The sequence below is a fragment of the Schistocerca serialis genome, chromosome 6, assembly GCF_023864345.2.
Source record: "Schistocerca serialis cubense isolate TAMUIC-IGC-003099 chromosome 6, iqSchSeri2.2, whole genome shotgun sequence".
NCBI classification, from domain to species: domain Eukaryota; kingdom Metazoa; phylum Arthropoda; class Insecta; order Orthoptera; family Acrididae; genus Schistocerca; species Schistocerca serialis.
Window position 1 is genome coordinate 132951207 of NC_064643.1, and position 25998 is coordinate 132977204.

Below are 25998 nucleotides of genomic sequence, written 5' to 3' on the forward strand. Positions count from 1 at the left end.
CAGTTGGCATCCCTGCACACAACTGTGCTTAATGTGTAACTGCCAGAAGTTCATTGTTGTATGTCTGTTAGTTATTGTTCAGTGCTGTATTGAGCAGAATATTGTGTCGCACAGTTTGTTAATTTTGAGATGGCAGAGTTAGAGGAGCAACATATCTGCATTAAATTTTGCATAAAACTCAAGAAAACCTTTACAGAGACACATCAAATGACACAGAAAGCCTACAGTGATGAGTGTTTAAGCCATACTCAGTGTTACGAATGGTTCACATGGTTTAAAAATAGCCAGATGGAAGTTAAAAATGACCCTTGTTCAGGACACCCTTCGACTTCTACCGATGACACTCGAGTCAGGAATATCAATGAAATTGTGCTTGCCAGTCAAAGATTGACTGTCCAAGAAATTGCAGAAGAATGTAACATTTCAGTTGGTTCATGTCATGAAAACCTGATACAGCATCTTGGAATGCATTGTGTTGCCACCAAATTTGTCCCACAGCTCATGAGCCAAGACCAGGAAGATGTTCACCTCACAATCTGTGAAGAGCTTTTGGATCACACAATTGAGAAGGAGATGTTCTGCAAGAGAATCATATCTGGTGATGAGACGTGGGTCTATGGTTATGATGCTGAGGCCAAGGTGCAATCTTCACAATGGGTTGGGAAATGTCCAAGACAAATAAAGTTTGTCAGGTCAGGTCAAATGTCAAAGCTATGCTGATAGTTTTCTTTGACTTTGAAGGATTAATTCATCATGAATTCATGATAATAGGACAAACTGTTAATCAATGGTAATATCAGAACGTGTTCTGACGCCTGCGAGAAAATGTGAGAAGGGTATGGCCTGAAATGTGGTGAGACAATTCATGGCACTTGCACCATGATAATACACCTGCACATTCATCCCGTGCTCTTCAGACCTGGCCCCTGTGCCCTTTTTTTTCCAAAGTTGAAAACCCTGTTGGAAGGATGAAGATTTCCAAATATAGACGAGATAAAAGAAAATTTGCAGCTGGTGCTTCATGCAATCCAGCAAGAGGCATAGCAAGGCTGCTTCCAGAAGTGGAATGGTGTTGAGAGCAGCGTATCAATTGTGGGGGAGAGTATTTCAAAGGAGATCTTGCACAATAATAAAAGGTAAGCATAGAAAAATTTTGTGGACAAAGGTCTGGAATTTTTTGAACAGATCTCATACAATGAACAGTTAACAAATAGAACATTGTCTCAACTAGGGTTCTGACTGCAAACACCAACAGTTACTGCCTGATTGGACATTGTGGCTAACAGAACTCCCACCTCAGGTACAAGTCCCCATGATTAGCAATGAATGGGAACCTCTGGACCAGAAACTCAAATTAATGGATAGTATCTTCATAGTTACACAAAACACACAATGTATCAATTTAGCTGACAACAATGCAGCCGGCAGTATCAGCCTTCCCATGCACTACTCCCTGTGCTTGCCGAACTGGCCTGACCACATCCGACTGCTGCTGACCAGAACATCACAACCTCTGCCTGGCTCAGTGACACTCATGCAGCTGGGACAACAAAACAAACTACTGGCAAGTGCACTCCACTGAGCACCACCCTGCACTACTGCTGGTATTGCATACAGTTCGGCAGCTCAACCCATAACTGTTGCCTGCCCTGCAAACACCTCAAAAGATTTGTACGGCTTGCAATAGGTGGATTGAACCATGATTATCATGCAAGTCACCTTGTTTCAAGTGTCAATAGTTTACGTGCCCCCTTAATGTGAAATAACAGCAGGCTCTATATTTTGCATCAACTCGGACAGTCTCAGATATTAGTGGGGCACCTCTGACTCCAACCACCACAGCCTGCAACAAAGCAGCCATGCAGCTTCACACATCATACAGGTCTACAGTCACTGTTTATGTCTCTGAAACACGCACCTTAGAACTGTGGTTTGGAATGACACCTACAAGGAACTTCCAAATTGCAGAGGTTAGTGAACGCATCCTCAAAGCTCATTTCCTCTGCTATTATGGGCTGCTGCTGGATATATCCAATGGAGCTCTAATCCAACGGCCAAGTAGCCTGAGGCATCATTGGTGATGCCCTTTCTCAGAAGTGACATAACATCACTGCACCTGCTTTAAATGACAAAGTACCTAAAGAGATCAACATTACCATCATCTCCTCGATTGCATCACCACAATTGATTAAATTCAACAAAATCAGTTTCATTATTTAGAAATGTCCTGCAAGAGTCTCTTCTTTTCCAAGAGTATAATTAATCACTACATTTGACAATACAAGAAATGTCTGACGAATTCACCACAGAATGACACCATCTCTAAAATCTGCAACCAACTCCTGCTGCTGATGACGACTTCACCAAACAGACACAACACGGCCGCAGCACACCTCCACCTGCCTCGCAGGAAGCACCACATACTATGCAACCTTTGCATACTTACAAGGTCAGTAATGTGTTACTTGCACAAGTGCACCCCACCCCACACATCCAACTCACACCTGCAGCCACCCACTGACCTTTCACTGACCTTTCACAAGTTCCTTTCACTCAATGTGCCATCACAAGCAGTGCTGTGCCCTGGACCCTTACCACACTAGCGCCCCTGGTTCAACACAGAGCATGCCAACTTCTGGCCAAAAAACTCCATGTAGCAAAAGCAATGGTCAATGAACTACTTAAAGCAGTGATAGTTAAAACTCCCAGACAGCCAGTGGGATTCACCCATCAAACTAGCAGTGAAGAAAGATGGTACTTTACACTTATGTGTTGACTGCAGAATCATTAAAGCATGCATTATCATCAATAGCTACCCAGCACTCAGCATACAAGACTTTACTCACTATCTTGTGGGTGCATCTGTATTCAGTGCTCTGAACTGTATACAACTTATCATCAAATGCCAATGCACCCAGAAGATGTTCAAAAGAAAGTAATCATTACACTGTTCGGTCTGTTTGAATACCTTTTCTGCCATACGGCCTCAGCAACACGGCCCAGACATGGAAACGGTTTTTAGACAGGATCCTATTCAAGCTGCCCTTCTGCTACGCGTACTTGTATGACATCCTCATCTTCTTACAAGAAAGCAACACACATGAGGTTCACCTCAAACAAGTTTCAATCTTCTCTATGTAAATGATGCCATTATCAAGAATGAAAAAATCAAACTATGACAACCCAAAGTTACCTTCATAGGTCACATAGTTAATGCTGCAGGCTTCCCTCCAACATCACAACGAACAGAACTCATGCATCTATAAGCCCCTCCCCAAGACTACCAAGAATTATGCTGTTTCCTGGGGAGACAAATTTCTACCAGCGACACCTACCACATGAAGCTAGTATACAAACCTCGTGAAAAGGTAAAAACACCAACGGCAAATGGAAACTGCAGTGGGCTACTGGTATGCAGAAAGCTTTCAAAAAACTAAAAGACTGCCTCAGCCACACAACAACCTTGGCCTACTGCTCCCTCATGCACAGTTATCAGTATCGATGAATGTCAGCAACTTTTTAGTCAGTGCAGTCCTCCTGCAAGAGGTGGCAGGCATCCAAAAACCACCCAGATTCACTGTCTCACAAAGCAAATGGATAGTTTATGATCATGAACTCCTTGTGGTCTATGAGGCAATTTTCCAGTTTAACGACATTGACTATGAAGTCGAAGGCAGACTTATAAATTATCTACACAGACTGCCGACAACTAGCGGACACAATCCAAAGGACTTATGTCTGAGATGTCTCTGACATCTTGATTACATTGCACAATTCTTGATGAACATATGTCACCTAAAGGGTGCACACAACTTTATTGCTGATTACTTATCACACAACAATGCTGTCTCCACATGTATCGATTATGATCCATTTGCAAAAGCACAACAGCAAGATAAACAAATTCAAGACCTGCTCAGTGCCACAACCCTAAACCCCAAGATCACAACAAGACAGATCCTGTGTGACATCACACGAAATCTAACTCATTCCATAATGCCACAGAAATTTTGGAAATTCATTTTTGGTGAAATGGGCAGTTTAGCACATCCTGTCATCCAACCAATGACAAAACTTGTTACTGACCATTTTGTGTGGCCACATGTCAAAAGAGACTGCAGAGAATGGACACATACAAGTATACCTTGTCAGAGAAGAAAAGTAGGATGACATGCACAACCACGCTCAGACAATTTACCATACCGAAAGGGTGGTTTCAACATGTCCACATCAACTTTGTGGGACCCTTTCTCAAATCTGAGGGTTATCAGTATATGCTATCAATCATTGACTATGTCACATGATTGGTAGAAGGTGTTCCTGTACACACTTGCTGGTAGAGTCAACAGCCAGAGCTTTCATCAACAGTTGGATTGTTTGTTACAGATGCCCTGTGTCCATTACACTGATCAGGCCTGATAATTTGAACCCCCTCTATTTTGTGCTCTACACACTCTCTGTGGCACCCCTGTTAGGCTGCTCTAGTGTGCAGTGGAGGTTACTGGAGATAACCATTGCTGTAGGTTCTTCTACGCATATGCCCTGCACACAAGAAGGAACTCAGCACAACCCTTGCCAAACTCTTATTCAGCAAATCACTTGCCCTTTCCACTGATTTTGTACCATTGGCAGACACCACTGAAATTCTTGCACTTATCATTAAGGTTAAAGATCATATTGCTCACTTGAAAATTATGCCACCACAACTCCACTGCACCCATAAGTTTCTTGTCTATAAAATGCTTGCAGATTGCACCCACACATGCTCCAGGATGAAACAATATGGCCCACTTTGCAGCCTCCATGTACAGGCCTGCCTGCACAAGGTGCTAAAACGCAGCACATGTCTTCAACATATTTCTCAATGGCAGACTCACCACAATATCAGTAAACCACTTAAAACTAGTGTGGGCACTTCAGGATCATCCATCCACTGCCGATACATCAGCTCCTGCCAATCTCAATGGCACTGCAACTGCATACACCGTGCCCATCGCTGACTTCATGGTAAAGCCTGACACCAATGATTTCCAACCTGATGACCTGAGTGTGAAATTAATGGACAGCTTTATCATCATCAAAGGCAAACATACTGAACATGACACTGATAACAAGTTCATCAGCCACCACTTCACTTTTTCTTATATACTGCCTAATGACAACAACACAGGAGCTGCTCATCATGGCTATCTTCCAACAGATTCTCACCATTACCATCCCTCAGACATCACTACCCACTATGGCAACAATGATGGAAAATGAGGACAACATACCACAACCCAACCTCGATGCAACACCTCTGCTGCCACATGCCCCACAACAATCCTGTTACGACTGTGTACTGCACCAATCTGCATACCTACAGGATTACAATCTGGCAATCTGTGCACAGTGCGAGGAGCACCCCATCATCTTCCTGCCCCCCCCCCCTGCCCCCTCACTCCTGTTCAGTATTTTGCGCCAGGGGGTGGGGGCATCTCTGTGGGAACCCCATGCCACATAACATAGCTGACAGGTGACTTTACAGCGAATGATCTTTGACCCAGCAGTGTGCTCATACAGTGCATTCTATGCTTTAAAGAAGAATAGTCATATTTCTATTTCTGTGTAATATTCATGCAATAAAGAGTTGTTATCATACTATATAGTGTTGTATCTTGGTCATACTGCTCCCACTCCAAACTGAACTACAAACCAACTAAATATCTCATCAATTGAAGCATCAAAGAAGGTTCATTTCCCAATGTACTTCAGGGGAGAATTATCAGATCTACATGTAAAAAAAGAATTAAAGGAGGAAGTATCAAACTGCAGACCAGAATCACTGATTCATAATTTTAGTAAGATTTTTGAGTCATTGATGCGGGCACAATTCAGAGCCTTTCTTCACAAAAACCAATTTCCTCATAGATACATGAAACAGATTTTGAAAATATCACATCGCCACAACAGCTATCACAGAAGCACAAAGTATGTAGCTATATAGATGAAGGAAAGAATACTGTGGGGTATTTTTAGATCTCACAAAGACCCTCAATCTGATCATCCATGGTCTTCTCTTGCAGAAACTGAGGACATGCAATATCACACACACAGGTCTCCTGAATTCCTATCTTTGTGTCAAGACACAAAGGAATTGATGACATTTAGTTGCTAGTGGGCATTGATTTGCAGCAGTGGGGAAAGTTGAAAATTTGTGCCAGGCCGGGATTCAAATCCATGTCTCCTGATCACTAGACAGATGCTCTAACCACTAAACCATCTGGACATGGTTCTATGAAACAATGACAGTTATATTTCAGTGCAAGAATCTCTTTATTGCTGTTTGTTTACTTTCATTAGACTTTGATGCTGGTAGCACTGATGGCAAGTGAGGCAAAATGGTGTCTCCCAGTATCTCAGGCTCAGTCTTGTAGGTGAGAGTGCTGAGCATGTGCTACCATGGTAGCTGCTGCTGTGTCAGAGAAGCATTTCATTACAGCCCAGTCTTCAGTGTGGTTGACATCATAAAGAGTGGCTGTTACTATGAATATCTTAGGCTGCATCTAACCTCCCAGTGGTATGGGGTGAGCAAGACCTCCATTGATGTCTTTGATACCTGGGCAGATGTGGGAATGGAAAGATCTCCTGCATTATAGTTCCATGGAGGTGTCAGAATGCTGAGCTGCCTGGATGCTCAGGTGATGAATAGAGGTTCAAGGCCCTGTAATAGTAGTGGCAGAAGTGTCATCGGTATGGTGGTGACCAGCATGGACTGGATACCTTACTATTTCCCAGCTATTTGATAATGACTTTCTGGTTCAAGGGTGTTTAAATGCAGCTGTTCCAGGCTGACTTTTACAAAGATGCTGCATTTTTGTGTCTTGCAGAAATGTCTGGAATAGAGGCCTATGACCGAGGTCCAGCTGTTGTCAAGTGCTGGCAGGTCAACTCGAAGAAGCTTCCTGAAGGCTGTATTGCTCCCAGTGCATTGACATGTGAAAACAGCAATGTTCTGTCTTCACCTCTAAGGACTACTGTGGTTAACCCCATTACAGTAATGTGTCTGCCTTTCCTTTCTTCCATGGCTGCTTGTCTCATAATCAGCTGACAGAACATATTGGGTAACACATTTATTTTCTGAACTGTCTTGAGTATCCGTATGTACTTATTCCAATTTTATTAGTCCATCTCTTCCTTCTCCCTATCTGTGCCATTATTCTTCTCCCCATCTCTGTCCATCTCCTTCTCCCACCACCCCCTCTCTTTCCTCCTCCTCAACCCAACTATCTCAATCCATCTCCTCCTGCCCCCCTCTCTATCCATCCACTGCTTCCCCAAACTCTCTGTCTTCTCCTCTTATCTTTTTCTGTCCATCTTCCCATCCCCTTTCTATCTGTCCATCTACTCCTCCTCCTTTTTTCTTTGCATTTCTCCCTCCCCTCTCTCTGTCTATCTTTCCTTATATCTGTGTTCATCTTCACCCTCTCTTTCTGTTCATCTTTTCCTCCTCCCTTCTCTCTCTACCCACCACCCCCCACCCCTATAGGATATTGGTGATTCTTACACTACAGTATTTCTTCCCAGATACTAAGTAGCATGTGTACCAAGTTTGACTGAAATTGATCCAGGGATGTAGAAGGAGCATTTTATGCGCAGCTTTGCCTGAACACGCACATGTCACATATATTTCACATACTTCACACATATCTGTACACATATTGCACCTGTATCTTTAGCAGATTTCACCCTGCAGTTTTGTTTTCAAGCAGCTTAATGTTACGGCTTTATATTTTTTGAACTATGTGATGTACCATGATATATTTTTGCAAACACTTGCAGTGCTATATGTGGTAACTGTTTGCGAAATTTGTTGTGAATAGATCTAATAGTTAAGAAGCAGTAAATTAAAATGTCAAGCATGGATGTGGCAGTTTTACTGCATGAACAGTGAAAATGTAGTAAATGATACGCATTTTTCCTTTCATCATTTTGTGGAGGTTGTCAGTGAGAAAAAGTTTCATGAAGCTTTGAAGTATGCTTAAAGTTCTTTGCAAGTCACTAAGTGCTCCATTCTCAAGCACTGGATAAATAAAGTTTGGGTATTTGCAGGTTGTTTCTACACTTTTTTTCACACCCAGCTCCACCTCCTTCAATGAGTGGGTTATTCTTATCTTCTGTTTCTTTCTAAACAATAAATGATATGTGTAACAAGTTTAAATGCCACTTGAAACATATTCTTGTTTAGCAACATGTACGGGAGTATCATACCCAGCTACTTGCCAGAAATATTGCAGCATAGGGTGATACACTGGAGGAGACAGTTTGTTATAAATAATAGATTGCATTTTCATTATGAAAATTCTATTTCCTAATTTTGTGTCAAAGTCCCCGCAGAGAGTCCTTATAGGGTTTATTATCTTTCCAGCATATTTTTCATATTACTGGAAGAAATATACATCCAGAGGCTGTATGTATTTTGTTGTTTTTGCTGGAATGATCATGCATTCACCATCTTTCCCCACAAATGAATAATTTATTATTGTTGTGTTCTTCTGAAAACTCCAAGAATCACAAAATAGTGTACACTTTTGGTTATTCTGATAAACAATATTCATGAGAAAGGATTTAAAATGGTCTTTTGATATTTATCCACTAGCGCAAGCCTCCACATGTGTATTTGATGGAATATGGTCTTCAGTAGCATTTTTAATTTTTTAGTTCTTTGGCAAAACAGGCCCCAGACAGCCAAACATTTTGGTCTCCCTGTAGATCTCTGGCTGTCATGAAAGCAGCATTGTGTCTATGGACATTCTGTATTCTTTCTTGAGATCTGCAATGAAAGCTGAAGAACACTTAAACTCTGTATGACCAATTTCTCTTGTTTTTTGCATTGCACAAAATTTTAAGTTCCAGTAAAGGCCACATTTTCCTTCATTCCTTGCTAAGTCAAATTGGGATGGAATGTGTTGTTTCCTTTCCAGTTATTTGGTTTCCTTGTTTCCTCAAAACAGATGTTTGTTATGTCTATTTTCCTTCATATAATCAAATAATACTTTCATGTTCGATGTGCTTTTTCTAGATGGATGTGTCTTCAATAATGAACTGTAGGTCGCAACTATATGTGGAGGTGTACGATAATCATCATATGTATGATCAAGATATCCTTCCAAAAACTTTGTTAAAATACTAACAAGATTGAATTTCTTTTCTGGTGGTGGTTCATAGTCATTGTAACTGTTAACTTCTCTTTGAGGAGTACTGTTTCCTCCTCTGCAACTAGCACTACGATCTAGAAGACTATTAATCACATTATCATCTACAAGTTATTTTCTCATCCACTATCCTATTCAGTATAACTTAAGTTTTTGAATAATCAGATCTGCCAAAAATATTACAAAAGTGTTACCCTCCAGTCCTTTAGCGCCTTCCATTGGACAACACCTTCTTATGTTGAATTCCACAAAATTTAAAAATCCCAAGCATTAATGATTTCATTCTTTTTTTTCTGAATATTTATGACAGTACTGACCACATGTATACTAAACACATCAACTACATACTGAGGTAACTGGCATGTTGACCCCTTCCCCCTCCTTCAAGACTGCAAGCACCACTGTGTACAAGCTAACAGCAACACAATCACATGCTGTTGCAGGTACGATTAGAACTGCGAGGCAAGTCTGTGTACAAATATGTAAATGCAAATTCCTGTTCAAGCCAAGAGACATCCCTTGTGAGAGAAATTTTATTTTTGGAACTGCCCTCAGAGTGTGGACAAGCTATTTATTTGCTGAGTCATTTCCGCAGAACTGCTAGTTAGAAAGATGGGTGTTTCACACCCTGTTGAATAGGTAGTCATTACATATGTACCACAAACTAAGACTGAGCAAGCATGGAGAAGTAAAACTGGACATGACTTTATTGAAGGAACCATCTTCCCCCCCAATTAAGCAGTATAGGGCCTTTGCAAGAACCGGCCAGCTTATCATTTGATGAAATGTGCAAGCTTCCCTCAACCTATTACTAAGACAGAATGCATGTCACTGCACTGCTTGTAGAATTTTACTATTGTCAGAAAAGCATAAGTCAATTTTACAAAGCCTGGGCTGCAGAATTACATGGGTTGGGCCATAATTGTAGATTTGGCACTTGTACCCATCACAAATCCTACACTGGTCACATAGTGCATATGTTATTATTTGTCTGACCCTGGATAAGAAAAAAAAAAAAAGAAAAAAGAAAAGAAAAAAAGCACTCCAGTGTCAGAATCTGACACTTTTGGATGTGCTCAATATAGCATAGTCCTTTGAAATGTTAGACCTGAAGGCAATCGGATTGCTGCACGGAGGGAAGTATCAGAAGTTGCTCAGTTAACTCCTGTTAGGCACACTGCAAATGTTCAGGATGCTGGAGAAGCCATAGCAGCAGTACAACCTTTGACTCAGTGTCACATGGGGCAGTGTCAGTTACGGTCACACCAGCAATGGACCACATCACAACAGCGGCCGTGTGCCCCCTCTTTCCATCTTGCCCGTACTGCTTTGTCCAACACAAGTGTGCTGTGTGCCCTAAGCTTTGAGCTGTTTGCAACAAGTGTCAAGGTGGAGGAGGAGGAGGAGGAGGAGGAGATTAGTGCTTAATGTCCTGTCAAAAATGAAGTCATTAGAGATGGAGCAGAAGGTCAGATTAGGGAAGGATGGGAAACAAATTGGCCATGCCTTTTCAAAGGAACCATCCTGGCATTTGCCTGAAGTGATTTAGGGAAATCACGAAAAACCTAAATCAAGTTTGCCAGACAAGGGTTTGAATTGTCAGCATTCTGAATGTGAGTCCAGTGTGCTAACCACTGTGTCACCTCGCTCGGTAACAAGTGTCAAAAGAAAGGTAACATTGCATCAGTATGTAACTCCTCGTCAAATGTGGTGAACACAGTAGTAGCGATGGGCATAAACTGTATCTCTACAATGACTGTATTTCTGAACAAATTATTTATTGACTTGCATATGTTTAATAAATTGCTACAAATGTAAGTGGGTACAGGAGCTGCAGTGACTTCAGTAAATGCACAAACATAATTGGACTTGGGCTTCTTTCTCCTTACACTGGTTTCACAGTAGTTGGCTAACTACAATAGATACACATGTATAATGTCAGTTATTTTGAACATATCTCCTTCCTGTGTAATGTTCAAGGTATTAGTTTACAACTTCTTAATACCCAAATAGAGAAAATCAGGTACTCTTGACAGACTAATTGATATCATGAAAGCTAACATACTAATAAGTACATTAAGTTGTTATTACTATTAGGAAATGAGACACTTAAAGTAGTAAAGGAGTTTTGCTATTTTGGGAGCAAAATAACTGATGATGGTCGAAGTAGAGAGGATATAAAATGTAGACTGGCAATGGCAAGGAAACCGTTTCTGAAGAAGAGAAATTTGTTAACATCGAGTATAGATTTAAGTGTCAGGAAGTCGTTTCTGAAAGTATTTGTATGGAGTGTAGCCATGTATGGAAGTGAAACATGGACAGTAAATAGTTTGGACAACAAGAGAATAGAAGCTTTCGAAATGTGGTGCTACAGAAGAATGTTGAAGATTAGGTGGGTAGATCATGTAACTAATGAGGAGGTATTGAATAGGATTGGGGAGAAGAGAAATTTGTGGCACAACTTGACTAGAAGAAGGGACCGGTTGGTAGGACATGTCCTGAGGCATCAAGGGATCACAAATTTAGCATTGGAGGGCAGTGTGGAGGGTAAAAATCGTAGAGGGAGACCAAGAGATGAATACACTAAGCAGATTCAGAAGGATGTAGGTTGCAGTAGGTACTGGGAGATGAAGGAGCTTGCACAGGATAGATTAGCATGGAGAGCTGCATCAAACCAGTCTCAGGACTGAAGACCACAACAACAACAACTGTCCAAAAGAAGATTTGCATACACTCATGCAAACAAAGCAGAGTGCTCTAGACATGTGCAGCATGCATCCATACAGTACAGTTCTCGCCAATGTAGTTTCACTGCACAATTTCCTATGATTGCAAATATGTGGATACCAATCATGCTTTCAGCATAAATCTTCTAATTTTGCATCCATTATTTATGGCATACTATTACACTTCCTCCCCCCCCCCCCCTCCCCCTCTCATGAACCATGGGCCTTGCCGTTGATGGGGAGGCTTGCGTGCCTCAGCAAGAGAGATAGCTGTACAATAGGTGCAACCACAATGGAGGGGTATCTGTTGAGAGGCCAGACAAACATGTGGTTCCTGAAGAGGGGCAGCAGCCTTTTCAGTAGTTGCAGGGGCAACAGTCTGGATGACTGACTGATCTGGCCTTGCAACACTAACCAAAACGGCCCTGCTGTGCTGGTACTGTGAAAGGCTGAAAGCAAGGGGAAACTGCAGCCATAATTTTTCCCGAGGGCATGCAGCTTTACTGTATGGTTAAATGATGATGGCATCATCTTGGGTAAAATAGTCTAGAGGTAAAATAGTCCCCCATTCGGATCTTCAAGTGGGGACTACTCAGGAGGACGTTATTATCAGGAGAAAGAAAACTGGTGTTCTCTGGATTGGAGTGTGGAATGTCAGATCCCTTAATTGGGCAGGTAGGGTGGAAAATTTAAAAAGGGAAATGGATAGGTTAAAGTTAGATACAGTGGGAATTAGTGAAGTTCGATGGCAGGATGAACAAGACTTCTAGTCAGATGAATACAGGGCTATAAATACAATATCAAATAGGGGTAATGCAGGAGTAGGTTTAATAATGAGTAAAAAAGTAGGAATGTGGGTAAGCTACTACAAACAGCATGGTGAACGCATTATTGTGGCCAAGATAAATACGAAGCCCATGCCTACCACAGTAGAACAAGTTTATATGCCAACTAGCTCCACAGATGACGAAGAGATTGATGAAATGTATGATGAGATAAAAGAAATTATTCAGGTAGTGAAGAGAGACGAAAATTTAATAGTCATGGGTAACTGGAATTCACTAGTAGGAAAAGAAAGAGAAGGAAACGTAGTAGGTGAATATGGAATGGGGTTAAGGAATGAAAGAGGAAGCCACAGGGGTAGAATTCTGCACAAAGCATAACTTAATCATAGCTAACACTTGGTTCAAGAATCATAAAAGAAGATTGTATACATGGAAGAAGCCTGGAGATACTGGAAGGTGTCAGATAGATTATATAATGGTAAGACAGAGATTTAGGAACCAGGTTTTAAATTCTAAGACATTTTTAGGGGCAGATATGGACGCTGACCACAATCTATTGGTTATGAACTGTAGATTAAAACTGAAGAAACTACAAAAAGGTGGGAATTTAAGGAGATGGGACCTGGATAAATTGAAAGAACCAGAGGTTGTAGAGAGTTTCAGGGAGAGCATTAGGGAACGATTGACAAGAATGGAGGAAGGAAATACAGTAGAAGAAGAACGGGTAAGATGAAATAGTGAAAACAGCAGAGGATCAAGTAGGTAAAAAGACGAGGGCTAGTAGAAATCCTTGGGTAACAGAAGAGATATTGAATGTAATTGATGAAAGGCGAAAATACAAAAGTGCAGTAAATGAAGCAGGCAAAAAAGAAACAAACGTCTCAAAAATGAGATCGACAGGAAGTGCAAAATGGCTAAGCAGAGTTGGCTAGAGGACAAATGTAAGGATGTAGAAGCATGTATCACTAGGGGTAAGACAGATACCGCCTACAGGAACATTAAAGAGACCTTTGGAGAAAAAAGAACCACTTGTATGAATATCAAGAGCTCAGATGGAGACCCAGTTCTAAGCAAAGAAGGGAAAGCAGAAAGATGGGAGGAGTATATAGAGGGTCTATACAAGGGCGATGTTCTTGAGGACAATATTATGGAAATGGAAGAGGAGGTAGAAGAAGATGAAATGGGAGATATGATACTGCGTGAAGAGTTTGACAGAGCACTGAAAGACCTAAGTCGAAACAAGGCCCAGGGAGTAGACAACCTTCCATTAGGACTACTGATAGCCTTGGGAGAGCCAGCCCTGGCAAAACTCTACCATCTGGTGAGCAAGTGTATGAACCAGGCGAGATCCCCTCGTGCTTCAAGAAGAATATAGTAATTCCAATCGCAAAGAATACAAGTGTTGAAAGGTGTGAAAATTACCAAACTATCAGTTTAATAAGCCACGGCTGCAGAATACTAACACGAATTCTTTACAGATGAATGGAAAAACTGGTAGAAGCCGACCTTGGGGCAGATCAGTATGGATTCCGTAGAAATGTTGGAACACGTGAGGCAATACTGACCCTACGACTTATCTTAGAAAATAGATTAAGGAAAAGCAAACCTACATTTGTAGCATTTGTAGATTTAGAGAAAGATTTTGACAATGTTGACTGGAATACTCTCTTTCAAATTCTGAAGGTGGCAGGGGTAAAATACAGGGAGCGAAAGGCTATTTACAATTTGTACAGAAACCAGATGGCAGTTATAAGAGTCGAGGGGCATGAAAAGGAAGCAGTGGTTGGGAATGAAGTGAGACAGGGTTGTAGCCTATCCCCAATGTTATTAAACCTGTATATTGAGCAACCAGTAAAGGAAACAAAAGAAAAATTCATAGTAGGAGGAGGAGGAGATTAGTGTTTAATGTCCCATCGACAACGAGGTCATTAGAGACGGAGCACAAGCTCGGGTTAGGGAAGGATGGGGAAGGAAATCGGCCGTGCCCTTTCAAAGGAACCATCCCGGCATTTGCCTGAAGTGATATAGGGAAATCACGGAAAACCTAAATCAGGATGGCCGGACGCGGGATTGAACCGTCGTCCTTCTGAATGCGAGTCCAGTGTGCTAACCACTGCGCCACCTCGCTCGGTCATAGTAGGAATTAAAATCCATGAAGAAGAAATAAAAACTTTGAGGTTCGCCGATGACATTGTAATTCTGTCAGAGACAGCCAAGGACCTGGAAAAGCAGCTGAACTGAATGGACAGTGTCCTGAAAGGAGGATGTAAGATGAACATCAACAAAAGCAAAATGAGGATAATGGAATGTAGTCGAATTAAATTAAGTGATGTTGTGGGAATTAGATTAGGAAATGAGATGCTTAAAGTAGTAAATGAGTTTTGCTATTTGGGGAGCAAAATAACTGATGATGGTCGAAGTAGAGAGGATATAAAATGTAGACTGGCAATGGCAAGGAAACCGTTTCTGAAGAAGAGAGACTTGTTAACATCGAGAATGGAGTAAGTGTCAGGAAGTCGTTTCTGAAAGTATTTGTATGGAGTGTAGCCATGTATGGAAGTGAAACATGGACGATAAATAGTTTGGACAAGAAGAGAATAGAAGCTTCCGAAATGTGCTGCTACAGAAGAATGCTGAAGATTAGATGGGTAGAGCACGTAACTAATGAGGAGGTATTGAATAGAACTGGGGAGAAGAGATATTTGTGGCACAACTTGACTAGAAGAAGGGATCGGTTGGTGGGACATATTCTGAGGCATCAAGGGATCACCAATTTAGTATTGGAGGGCAGTGTGGAGGGTAAAAATCGTAGAGGGAGACCAAGAGATGAATACACTAAACAGATTCAGAAGGATGTAGGTTGCAGTAGGTACTGGGTGATGAAGAAGCTTGCACAGGATAGAGTAGCAAGGAGAGCTGCATCAAACCAGTCTCTGGACTGAAGACCACAACAACAACAATTACACTTTATGTTTAAATGCTATTTGTAATACAGACTCAAGACTAATATAAGCCTGTTGTGGCCGATGCTCTGCATCAACAGTTTTGTGTCAGTATGTAAACTTCATCAATGTGCACATATGTTTCAGTTCTCCCTCCACAGTTTTTGGTTCTTCATTAATAACTGATTTGAAATATATTTTGTGTCTCTGCCTTTAATGCTGCATTTCTTTCACATGCTTGCTACATTATATGCAACCAGTCACTGTTACACAAACTATGTTTATTTCAAGAATCTGGTTCCTTTTTACATTGAGATCATGCAGGCTTCAAGCTTGAATTTATAGCTATTTGAAGGATTTACAGCTGCTCTCAACCATCTGCAGCAATGACTTCACCTACTAAGCATACAGTGACAAGTACTTACAGTCTCAAAGTCTGTTTACTATACTGACATCTAAAGGCCCCCAGGTTTTGAGATAATTTACCAACTACTTTTCTCATTCTACCCTCAGTGAATACGAATGCTGGCTTGCAATGTAAAATGGTTTCTGTAAAAAATGTTCTTTACACTATGGATGTGTATAACTGACAATGAACTGGTGACTCAAGAGTGAAAATTTCACTCTACAATCCAGTGTACATGGTTGTAAAACTCCTTGATGAATCAAAATAGTTTTCTCCATTGCACTCAAACCTGGGCCCTTATTTTACACGAAACTGCTCTTCCTGAACAAGCTATACTCGCATGACTCATGAACCACCTCCTTTGCTTCAATTCTGTGTAGCACAACAACTGATACATGCACAGGAAAAGCCAGGAAAGGAAGAAAGCCCCACACATGTTCGTGTCACCCACGGGAAAACCTGGAAATGTTGGCGTAACTGTGTCTTGTAGGAGTCCCAATCTTCAGCTGATTCATTATATGCTGGAAAGGGCAATGGTTACACTGATGGGAAAGTAACCTGCTGCAAACACACAGGTGACAATGGAGTGAGAGTGGTGGTGAGAGCCTGCTGTTGTTCTGTGAAAATTTGCTGCTGGGCAATGAGACATTTGAGTATTTTTTCCATTGAGATGTTTGTTGGTTAACTTAGTGCTGACACTAACACATGCAGAAAATGTAACCGTCACTTGTCACCACATTTGTTATAGCAAGAGCAAACACAAGTTATGGACTGTGGTACTTTATAGACCCAAAGTTAGGTTCAGTGAAGTACAGGTTGCATGTAGCACTGAACACATTGAATGGACAACAGTAATACAGGTTACAACATAGGCCAAGCACTCATTTGTGACTGTTTAAATAATACTGTTTCTGTGGGAACTCAGCAGCGTACACCAGGGGGCCAACCAGGTGGCCTCTATAAGCAGGCCTGTGAAAAGTATGGATGCGCAATCTCTGAAATTGCACATGTCATGAGCGAAGGTTCAGAAAATATCCAAAATATTCATCAGTTTTATTTGTAACAAAGTAAGAAGTAAGTTTAAGAGGGGAGTGTGCTGATGTTTATATTTCTTGGGGTATATGATGTGCACTCTGCACCTCGCCTTTCTGAATTACTGAGGTTAGTATGATACGTACAGTTACATTTTTTGTTCAGTCTTAATTTTTTTGAAAATATATGACCTGAAGTAAACCAGTTCATGTTTTTTGACAGAAACTGGTAATTTGTTTTCTGTTGATAAATCATTTTATGCTCTCAAGAATCATTAATTGATTAAGAATATATGAAACTCACATGTAAATTCATTTTAAGCAAATCATTGGCAGATTATTCATGACTCCAATTGTTGTGTAAGCTAGCATCAGCTCAAATTTATATACAGCTGCCATTGTTTCAAGTATCTGCCTTACTGTACCATAACTGAACATCGTTCAAATGTTTATCATAACATTGAAAATTGTGCATTTCCTCTTACACAAATTTTAACACAATGCTGTAACAATTCCTTGTGTATGTACATGATGTGTTGTGATCCACAGTGAACTGAATAATTTGATTTTTCCTCTTGTTCATTTAAATTTTTCTGAATACTTGTGCTATATGTTACTGCAAGTAGAGTAACTGGGCAGAAAATTTGCAGTCCAAGTAAAATATATTCTAACAACATGCACATTATTTGTTTACTTTTTGACAGCCAATGTATGATAATTTTTGAGACTGTAACTTTTTTTGTAAATGAGTGAGTTACAAAAACTAACATGTCATTAATTTGTAGGGGAATGCTGAAGATTACATTACTGTTGCTGGAAAAACCTTTGTGGTAAGAAGCCAAAAATATTTTTAGAAGTATGCAGATGTAATTTATACTGAAAAAATATCACTTCTGTGTGATAAAAATCATGTAATATTTTAGTATAGGCTATTTAAAAAGTATATACAGAGTATGAAAAGTTTGAGTTACCAATAAATTCAGGTTTTACCTATCTCTTAAATTTTATGTAATACCAACAGGAAAGTTGAGTCAAGAAAAGTATTGAACTATGAGACTGATTTGTTGGCCAGTATTTACTTTCATGAGATGAAATACCTAGCACTGGTAAAAGACACACATAAAATTAAAAGTACACAACACTAGAGAAATTATTAGTTTCTTCCTCAGAGAGAGAAGAGGGATAGATTGAGGAAGGTTAAAAAGGAAGGGCTTATCACTTGACTCCATGATTAGAGGAATCTACCTGTAATAAGATTTTAAAGGGGAGGAAGGAGAAAAGGGAAATATCTCAATGTCTGTGATTGTAATTGTCTTAATAAAACATTTAGTAAGGTACACTTAATAAATTAGATCCTAAAGGAGTGCTGTTTACCTGTATTAGCAATAACCTCAAACTCATGTACTGGATATGAGTGGATTTACTTTGTAGATTTGTTTCATACATTCACTTATTAGTAAGAAATTTCTTCAAAATTGTGTCAGTGCAACTTCCTTTTAAACTTTTTAAGTGCTTGGGAAGCTTCTTTGTACAGTTCAATCCCCATATAATATTGACTGCCATCTGCAATGCTTCTGATGTCCATTGCTAAGTGACAATCACAATCTTCTGGTGTTGTAAATACTTACATCTGTGTTTATATTGTTGTACTGTTTGAATTTTAAGATTAATTGTAAAGTTTTATAAATATATTGTGGTGATGTAAGTAACTTCTCAATCCTGAAGATTTCTTTGTTTGACTCAGAATAACTGAAGCTTCGCAAAATCATTGTTGTGTTTCTTTTTGAAGAATTTATACTCTATCTTTATGCTTGACTGCAATACTTTCCCACATTTCAATTCCATAAATGAGTCATTACAATATTATGCAAGGGATAGGTTACTACTCACCACATAGAACAGGCATTGAGTTGTGGGCAGGTACAATGAAAAGACTGCTAAATATTTAATCTTTTGGCCATAAGGCCTTCTTTTGGCATAGAAAACATACCTACTCACCCATTCACATGAGCGCATTTCATACACATATGGCACTGTCTCGGGCCACTGTGGCCCGACTGCAGATTGCAACTGCGTCTGACATGAGCAACAATCAGAGGTGGCTAGTGGGGATAAAGAAGAGCCACGTGGTGAGGAAGGAGAAGGATCGCAGGGTAGGGGTGGGGGAAGATGCATGCAAGGGTGCAGTAGGGTCATTATAGGGCTGCTACGTGTAGAGCCAGGAGGGGAGGGGCAGAAAAGGGAGAGAGGAGAGAAGTAGAGAAGAGGAAAAGGCTGGTGGATGCATTGTGGGAATTGAAGACAAGTGTAATGTTGGAGTGGGAGTAGGAAAGGGGCTAGGTAGATGGAGGAGAGGGACTAGCAAATTTGAGGCCAGGGAATTTCTGGAAACAAAAGATATGTTGTGGGGAGAGTTCCCACCTGTGCAGTTCAGAAAAGCTGGTGTTGGTAGGAAGAATTCAGAATTCAGACGGTGCAGGCTATGAAGCAGTCACTGAACTGAGCCACATTTTTTTGGGGAACTTGTTCAACAACTGGACGGTGCAGCTGTCTCTTGGTCACAGTTTGACTGTGGCCATTCATTCCAACAGACAGCTCGTTAGCAGTCATGCCCACTTAGAAAACAGGACAGTGGTTGCAACTTAGTTTGTAGGCCCATGGCTGCTTTCACAGGCAGACCTGCCTTTGATGGGGCAAGAGATGCCTGTGACAAGACTGGAATAGGTGGTCGTGAGAGGACGCATGTAATAGATCTGGCATCTAGGTCTATTGCAGGAATACATGCCATGAGGCAGGGTGTTGGGAGCAGTGGTGGAGTGTGGATGGACAGAGATGTTGTCTATGTTTGGGAGGGGGGGGGGGGGGGGATGGTAGGTCACGATGAGAGGCAGTCAGAACCCAAGCAAAGAATGTGATTCAGTTGCTTCAGTCCTGGGCGGTACTGAGTCACAAGAGGAGTGTTCCTTTGTAGTGGAATGGTTGATATGTGGGAGGTAACTGGAGAGACTGGGCAAAAGAGATCAGCTTCTGATCAAGGTTGGGAGGACAATTTCAGTCTGTGAAGGCCTCAGTGGCACTCTTGGCACATTTGGAGAGGGACTGCTCATCACAAAGATGTGACAACCATGGGTGGCCAGGCTGTATGGAAGGAGCTTCTTGATCTGGAATGGGTGGCAGCTGTCAAAGTGGACATATTGTTTGTGGTTGGTAGGTTTTTTATTGACAGATGTGCTGATGCAGCCACCCCCAAGTTGAAGGTCGACATCAACGATGGTGACTTGTTCAGGATCAGGCCTTTTCATTGTGCTTGTTTCTGACTCATCATCTCCTCTATGTGGTGGGTAGCAATTTATCATTTTCATAATATTGTTGTTATTCCATCATGGATTTTACATACATGATGTGAAAGAAATCATGGGTAACCTCTTAATATCGTGTTGCACCTCCTTTTGCTCGGCGTAATGCAGCAGCTCTATGTGGCATGGACTCAACAAGTCCTTGGAAGTCCCGTGCACAAATACTGAGCCATGCCACTTCTGTAGCCATCCATAATGGCGAAAATGTTGCCAGCAGAGGATTTTGTGCACAAACTGACTTCTCTATTATGTCCCATAAATGTTCATTGCAATTCGTGTCAAATAATCTGGGTGGGCAAATCATTTTCTTAAATTGTCCAGAATTTTCATCAGACCAGTCACGAAGAATTGTGGCCCAGTGACATGGTGCATTATTATCCATAAATATTCCATCATTGTTTGGGGACATCAAGTCCATGAATGGTTGCAAATGGTCTGCAAGTAGCTGAACATAACCATTTCCAATCAATGATTGGTTCAGTTGATCAGAGGACCCAGCCCATTTCATGTGAACACAGTCCACACCGTTATGGAACTATTACCAGCTTGCACAGTGCCTTGTTGACAACTTGGGTCCATGGCTTTGTGGGGTTTTCATCACACTCAAACCCTACCACCAGCTTTTACCAATGTTCAAAGTCTGTTGATTCCCATCCTGCAGCTATAATCCTGTTGGATACATTTCACGTGAATCACCAGAGTACAAATGACTGCTCCATCACTGCACTGCCCTTTTATACCTTGTGTAAGAAATACTACCATGATCTGTATATGTGAATATCACTATCTCATGACTTTTGTCTGCTCGTTGTAGATACCTACCCATAAAAATACCATAACTTGTTCATAGTTCAGAACTTAACATAGTTTACACTGCATGGCTGATTTTTTAGTTTTTGGTACTGAAGGTATTTGATATTCTCAAGAGACATAGCTGCTTAACATTTCACTAAGGAAGGCAGAAGTTTCATCCAATTTTAGTCATACACTGTCATCAAACACAACATCCTATTGCTCTGTGATAGGTTGGGGATTGAAATGAGAGAAATTCAGATCTGTTTCAACTGTAATGTCTTTAAACAATTGAGACACCATAATAATTCAGTGCCAGACCATCCTCATTGGGGCCCTAGCTAGTGAGAGTGGTGTCTTCTGGATAATTAAGCATCTTGTCATTGTGAACCTTGTATTGGTCATTTGTATGATATGACCACCAAAACCCATAGAATCAGATCTTCTGGCACACAACTTGCAGCACCTGAACTAGAACAGTAATTTTAGCCTTTTATGAGTGATGCATATGACACCTATCTTGGACCTCTTATTCTCTCTGATGCCTGCTCCTTTGTCTTCCAATTTCCTTACAAAAGGTGGGTTACTCTCAACCTGTGGTCTCAGTGACCTGTCTCCACTTTCCAGTCTCCTCGAATTTCTCAACAACCAGTTCCAAAAGCTAGATATAATTTTTCTACTTTTAAATGAACCTGTTTGTTAGTCCTTAGAATTTCAGCTCTTGAAGATAAATACTGGCCAGTCATTCAGTCTCGTGGTTTTAACTGACTTGTAGATATGATTGTACATGAATGTTTGGCCTGTTTCTCTGTTACCAAAAGTTTATGTTTTATTAAGAAACAGTGTATCGAACACACATCAGTTATTTGGAAACAAACATGCCACTATTTCTTTGTTATCTAATTTTATTACTATCATAAATATTAGATAACATATAGTTAATGTATTTGAGTAGCCCTTTGTAACAAAGTATTCAGTTGATCAGCAATAATAATTGTAATTATTGTTCTCTAGAGGTCAACTTTATGTAGTAGGATTTTATTCTCCAGCCTTGACACGGCTAAAATCAGTACATTAGAAAAACACTTTTGTCTGAGGATTTTAGTATTAGCTTTTTGACCGATTCTCCAGGGGAAATAATGTTAATGGATCTAGTTGGATCCCCCAACCTGTTAAAGATTAAATTCTTCCCAGCTATATTACAGAGAAACAGTAATACAGTCACAGATAACATCTTCAGGCATTGTTCTTTAGTTGAGGGGTACACAGTCAGAAAAATTAATAATGGTATGTCAGATCAAGATCGGCATTGAAAGTCATGTACTAGAAAATGGGCTTATAATATGAAACCTAAGTCATACAAAAATAATATGTTTTGTGGATCAAGGCAGAAAAGTTATTCATTTGGTCAATAAATGATACTAAAAATGTTTCACACTTCAAACCAATCTCCTTTAGGCAACTGGCAACTCTGTATGCCATATTTCAGTAAATCAGTTCCATGCAATATCTAGGAGGGACTATACACTGGTAAGGCAAAACATTATGACCACCAATCACCGTGCCATTGGATGCCTCCTGGTGGCACTGCGCAGGCATGTGACATGGTAACTAATTACATAAATGGAGCAGACGTGGACGGGAGATCACCCTAGCAAAGATATGGGCTGCAAAAAGGGAAATCCATTGAGATAAGCAACTTTGACAGAGGGCAGATTATTATGCAGAGCCTGTGAATGATTATCTCGAAAACAGCAAACTGGTCGAATGCTCACATGCTACTGTCATGAATGTGGGGTTCAGAGGCTTGTCTGCTCTGTAAAGTAGGATAGATGGTGATATGTGACATTTCTGCTGAAAGAGCACAATACTAGTGCATGCTCAAGAGTTTCGGAGCACACTGTTCATTGTACATAGTTGAACCTGGAGCTCCGCAGCAGACACCTCTACGTGTTCACATATTGACCCAATAGGATCATCAATTATGATTGCAGTGGGCATGGGACTATCAGGATTCAACCATGAATCAATGGAAATGTGTCGGCTCTTCGGGTGAATCACATTTTTGCCACACTACATCAATGGTCATCTCCACAAATGCCTTCATTGAGGTGAATGGTGTTTGAAACGTGCAATATGCCCTGAACACATGGTGGGAGAAGCAGTATTATGCTATGGGAGACATTCCACTGCACTTTCATAGGAATTGTTGTAGTAATCCAAGACAAACTGACAGTTGTGAACCACCTGCATCTCTTCACACGTGATGTCTTCCCCAGTGGCGATGTCATCTTTAAGCAGTATAATTGACCATGTCTTGGAGGTCGAACCATGTTGTAGTGATTTGAGGAGCATTGTAGTGAACTCATGATGATGTCTCAGTGATCAAATTTGCCTGATGTAAATCCTACAGAATCCATTTGGATTGCTATCGGGCGCCATGACTGCATGCACAAATCAGCAGCCCATTATTTATATGAATTACATGACCTGTGCAGAGACATCTAATGCTACATACCTCCACAAACCTACCAACAAATTGTTGGATCCCTGGTACACAGAATCAGATCAAGCTATTATGCAGGTGGTCATTATATTTTGGCTTATCAGTGTATAAATATGCTTCACTAATAATTTTTATTTACATCTACATCTCTATTTCTAGTAGTATAAATCTTTACTATTCATCTGGAAGTTTTGTAACATTAAGAGATTGATTTTTTGATGCGGAGCAGTTGTGAGATTAATCATCCATTATGTCACCAAACTCAGTTGTGGTAAAGTAAGTCTTTTATTTTAATTTCTGTTTTGTTTCCTACCAGTTCTTTTCCCTTCTTTTCTGAATATCATTTTACTGATTAGGAATTTATAATTTTCTCTGTTGTGAAATTTTGTAAGGTTGAAGGTTCTAAACAAAAAGAATTACATTGGCTTGGATCCCAACCTTTGTACTACAAATTTTATTTTTAAAAAATCAAACATGTGCAAAACATAAAAATGTTGGCTGATTAGTGAATATTTGGAGAGCCAACATAAATGGATTGGATGAAAAGTTGCTGCTGCTGATGTGTGTGTGTGTGTGTGTGTGTGTGTGTGTGTGTGTGTGTGTGTGTGTGTGTGTGAGAGAGAGAGAGAGAGAGAGAGAGAGAGAGAGAGAGAGAGAATATCTTTTTGGTGGTTTCACTTCACTATATACTTGAACTGGATTCTAGTAAATAATAGTACTGACAGATAACTTCATCTAAGATTCTAGTGTCTCAGTGCTAATTGTACACTCATTTGTTCCTTGTTGCAACCGAGGGCTGATGTACTAATTTTGCTCTATAATATTATAGACATGGACTGATCAGTACCTCACGTGGACTCCTTCTCTTTATGAAGGGGTTGAAAATATAACAATAAGCAGTGATGACATATGGACACCTGATATTACACTGGTCACTATGTGAGTATATTTATATACATATTTTTAAATTTACCTATATGTGCTCTTCCAAGTGAGAAAGTTGGCCAATGGAGCAAAGATCAGAGTTAAAGTTATGTGCATCGGTGACATGAATTAAATGCCATGGAGTCATTATTCAGTTTATGTTTGTGAAATCATGAAGAGGAAATATGACTTGAAATTTTATGCAAAAATTGCCCTTTCAGTGTTCTAAACCTATACCAAAAAGACACAATAACTTTCCTGCAAACAATAACTTTCCTGCAAATAAAATACTCTGATATAATTGAGAGATACATTGTATAGTGTCATTGCATAGTATATGTTGCATAGAAATATAGTAAGTGAATAGGAAAATATTCACTGGTCATTTATAACTGAAAGGGGAATGTGGAAGCTTTCTCTTGAAAGTATCGTAGGTTTGGTCACATTTTTAATGTTTTTAAAATTTTGCTTTCTGTAATAGAAACATCATTCTGGCTTAACAGCTGAGCATCTGTGATGCCCTCCATTGTACTACATGAACCCATTTCTTATGGCTAACAGCCTTGCCACAGTGGTAACACCAGTTCCCATAGGATCACCAAAGTTAAGTGCTGTCGGGCTGTGCTGGAACTTGGATGGGTGACCATCTGGTCTGCCAAGCACTTTTGGCAAGTGGAATGCACTCAGCCCTTGTGAGGAAAACTGAGGAGCTACATGATTGAGAAATAGAGGTTCCAGTCTTCGGCCAGCAGAGAGGTGTGATGAATACGTGCCCCTACATAGCCACATCAAAGTAAAGCCTGTGGGCTGAGGATGACCTGGCAGCTGGTCGGTACTGTAGGGCCTTCATGGCCTGTTTGGGTGGAGTTTAATTTTTTTTTAGTTTAGACCACATTTCTTATAGATGACAATATACCTTTAATTTTCTGCATTGAAGTTGACAGTGATTTGGCTACAAACTAAAGATGGTCATTTTTGAACACAATTATGAGAAAAGTGATGACACTCTGGAAATTAATTGTCAGCCACTTCTACTGTTAGCCTACTGATGTAAGATGGCTCTGATATTAGCAAGAAATAATAATGATAGTAATACAAATGGTTCAAATGGCTCTGAGCACTATGGGACTTAACATCTTAGGTCATCAGTCCCCTAGAACTTAGACTGAAGTGCCTAGAACCGCTCAGCCACCATGGCCGGCGATAGTAATACACTAACAATGAATGAGTTTCGTAACAGTGAAGCAAATAGTTCATTATTATCAAAATGTGATGTTCAGTCTCTATAGTTGAAATGGAGGAGTTAACATATCATTTTGCTACTGTGTATTGTTCT

The 25998-nt window shown here is 40.4% G+C and overlaps 1 protein-coding gene across 2 annotated transcripts in view; it reads left to right on the forward strand.

Moving 5' to 3' along the window:
- LOC126485166 (neuronal acetylcholine receptor subunit beta-3-like) overlaps window positions 1-25998 on the forward strand; it is a 269629-nt gene that overhangs the window by 164707 nt on the left and 78924 nt on the right. For both annotated transcript variants that reach the window (XM_050108841.1, XM_050108842.1), the window contains exons 3-4: window positions 17870-17914; window positions 24568-24677. In XM_050108841.1, the coding sequence (XP_049964798.1) occupies window positions 17870-17914; window positions 24568-24677 (155 nt within the window). The remainder of the gene's footprint in view (window positions 1-17869; window positions 17915-24567; window positions 24678-25998) is intronic.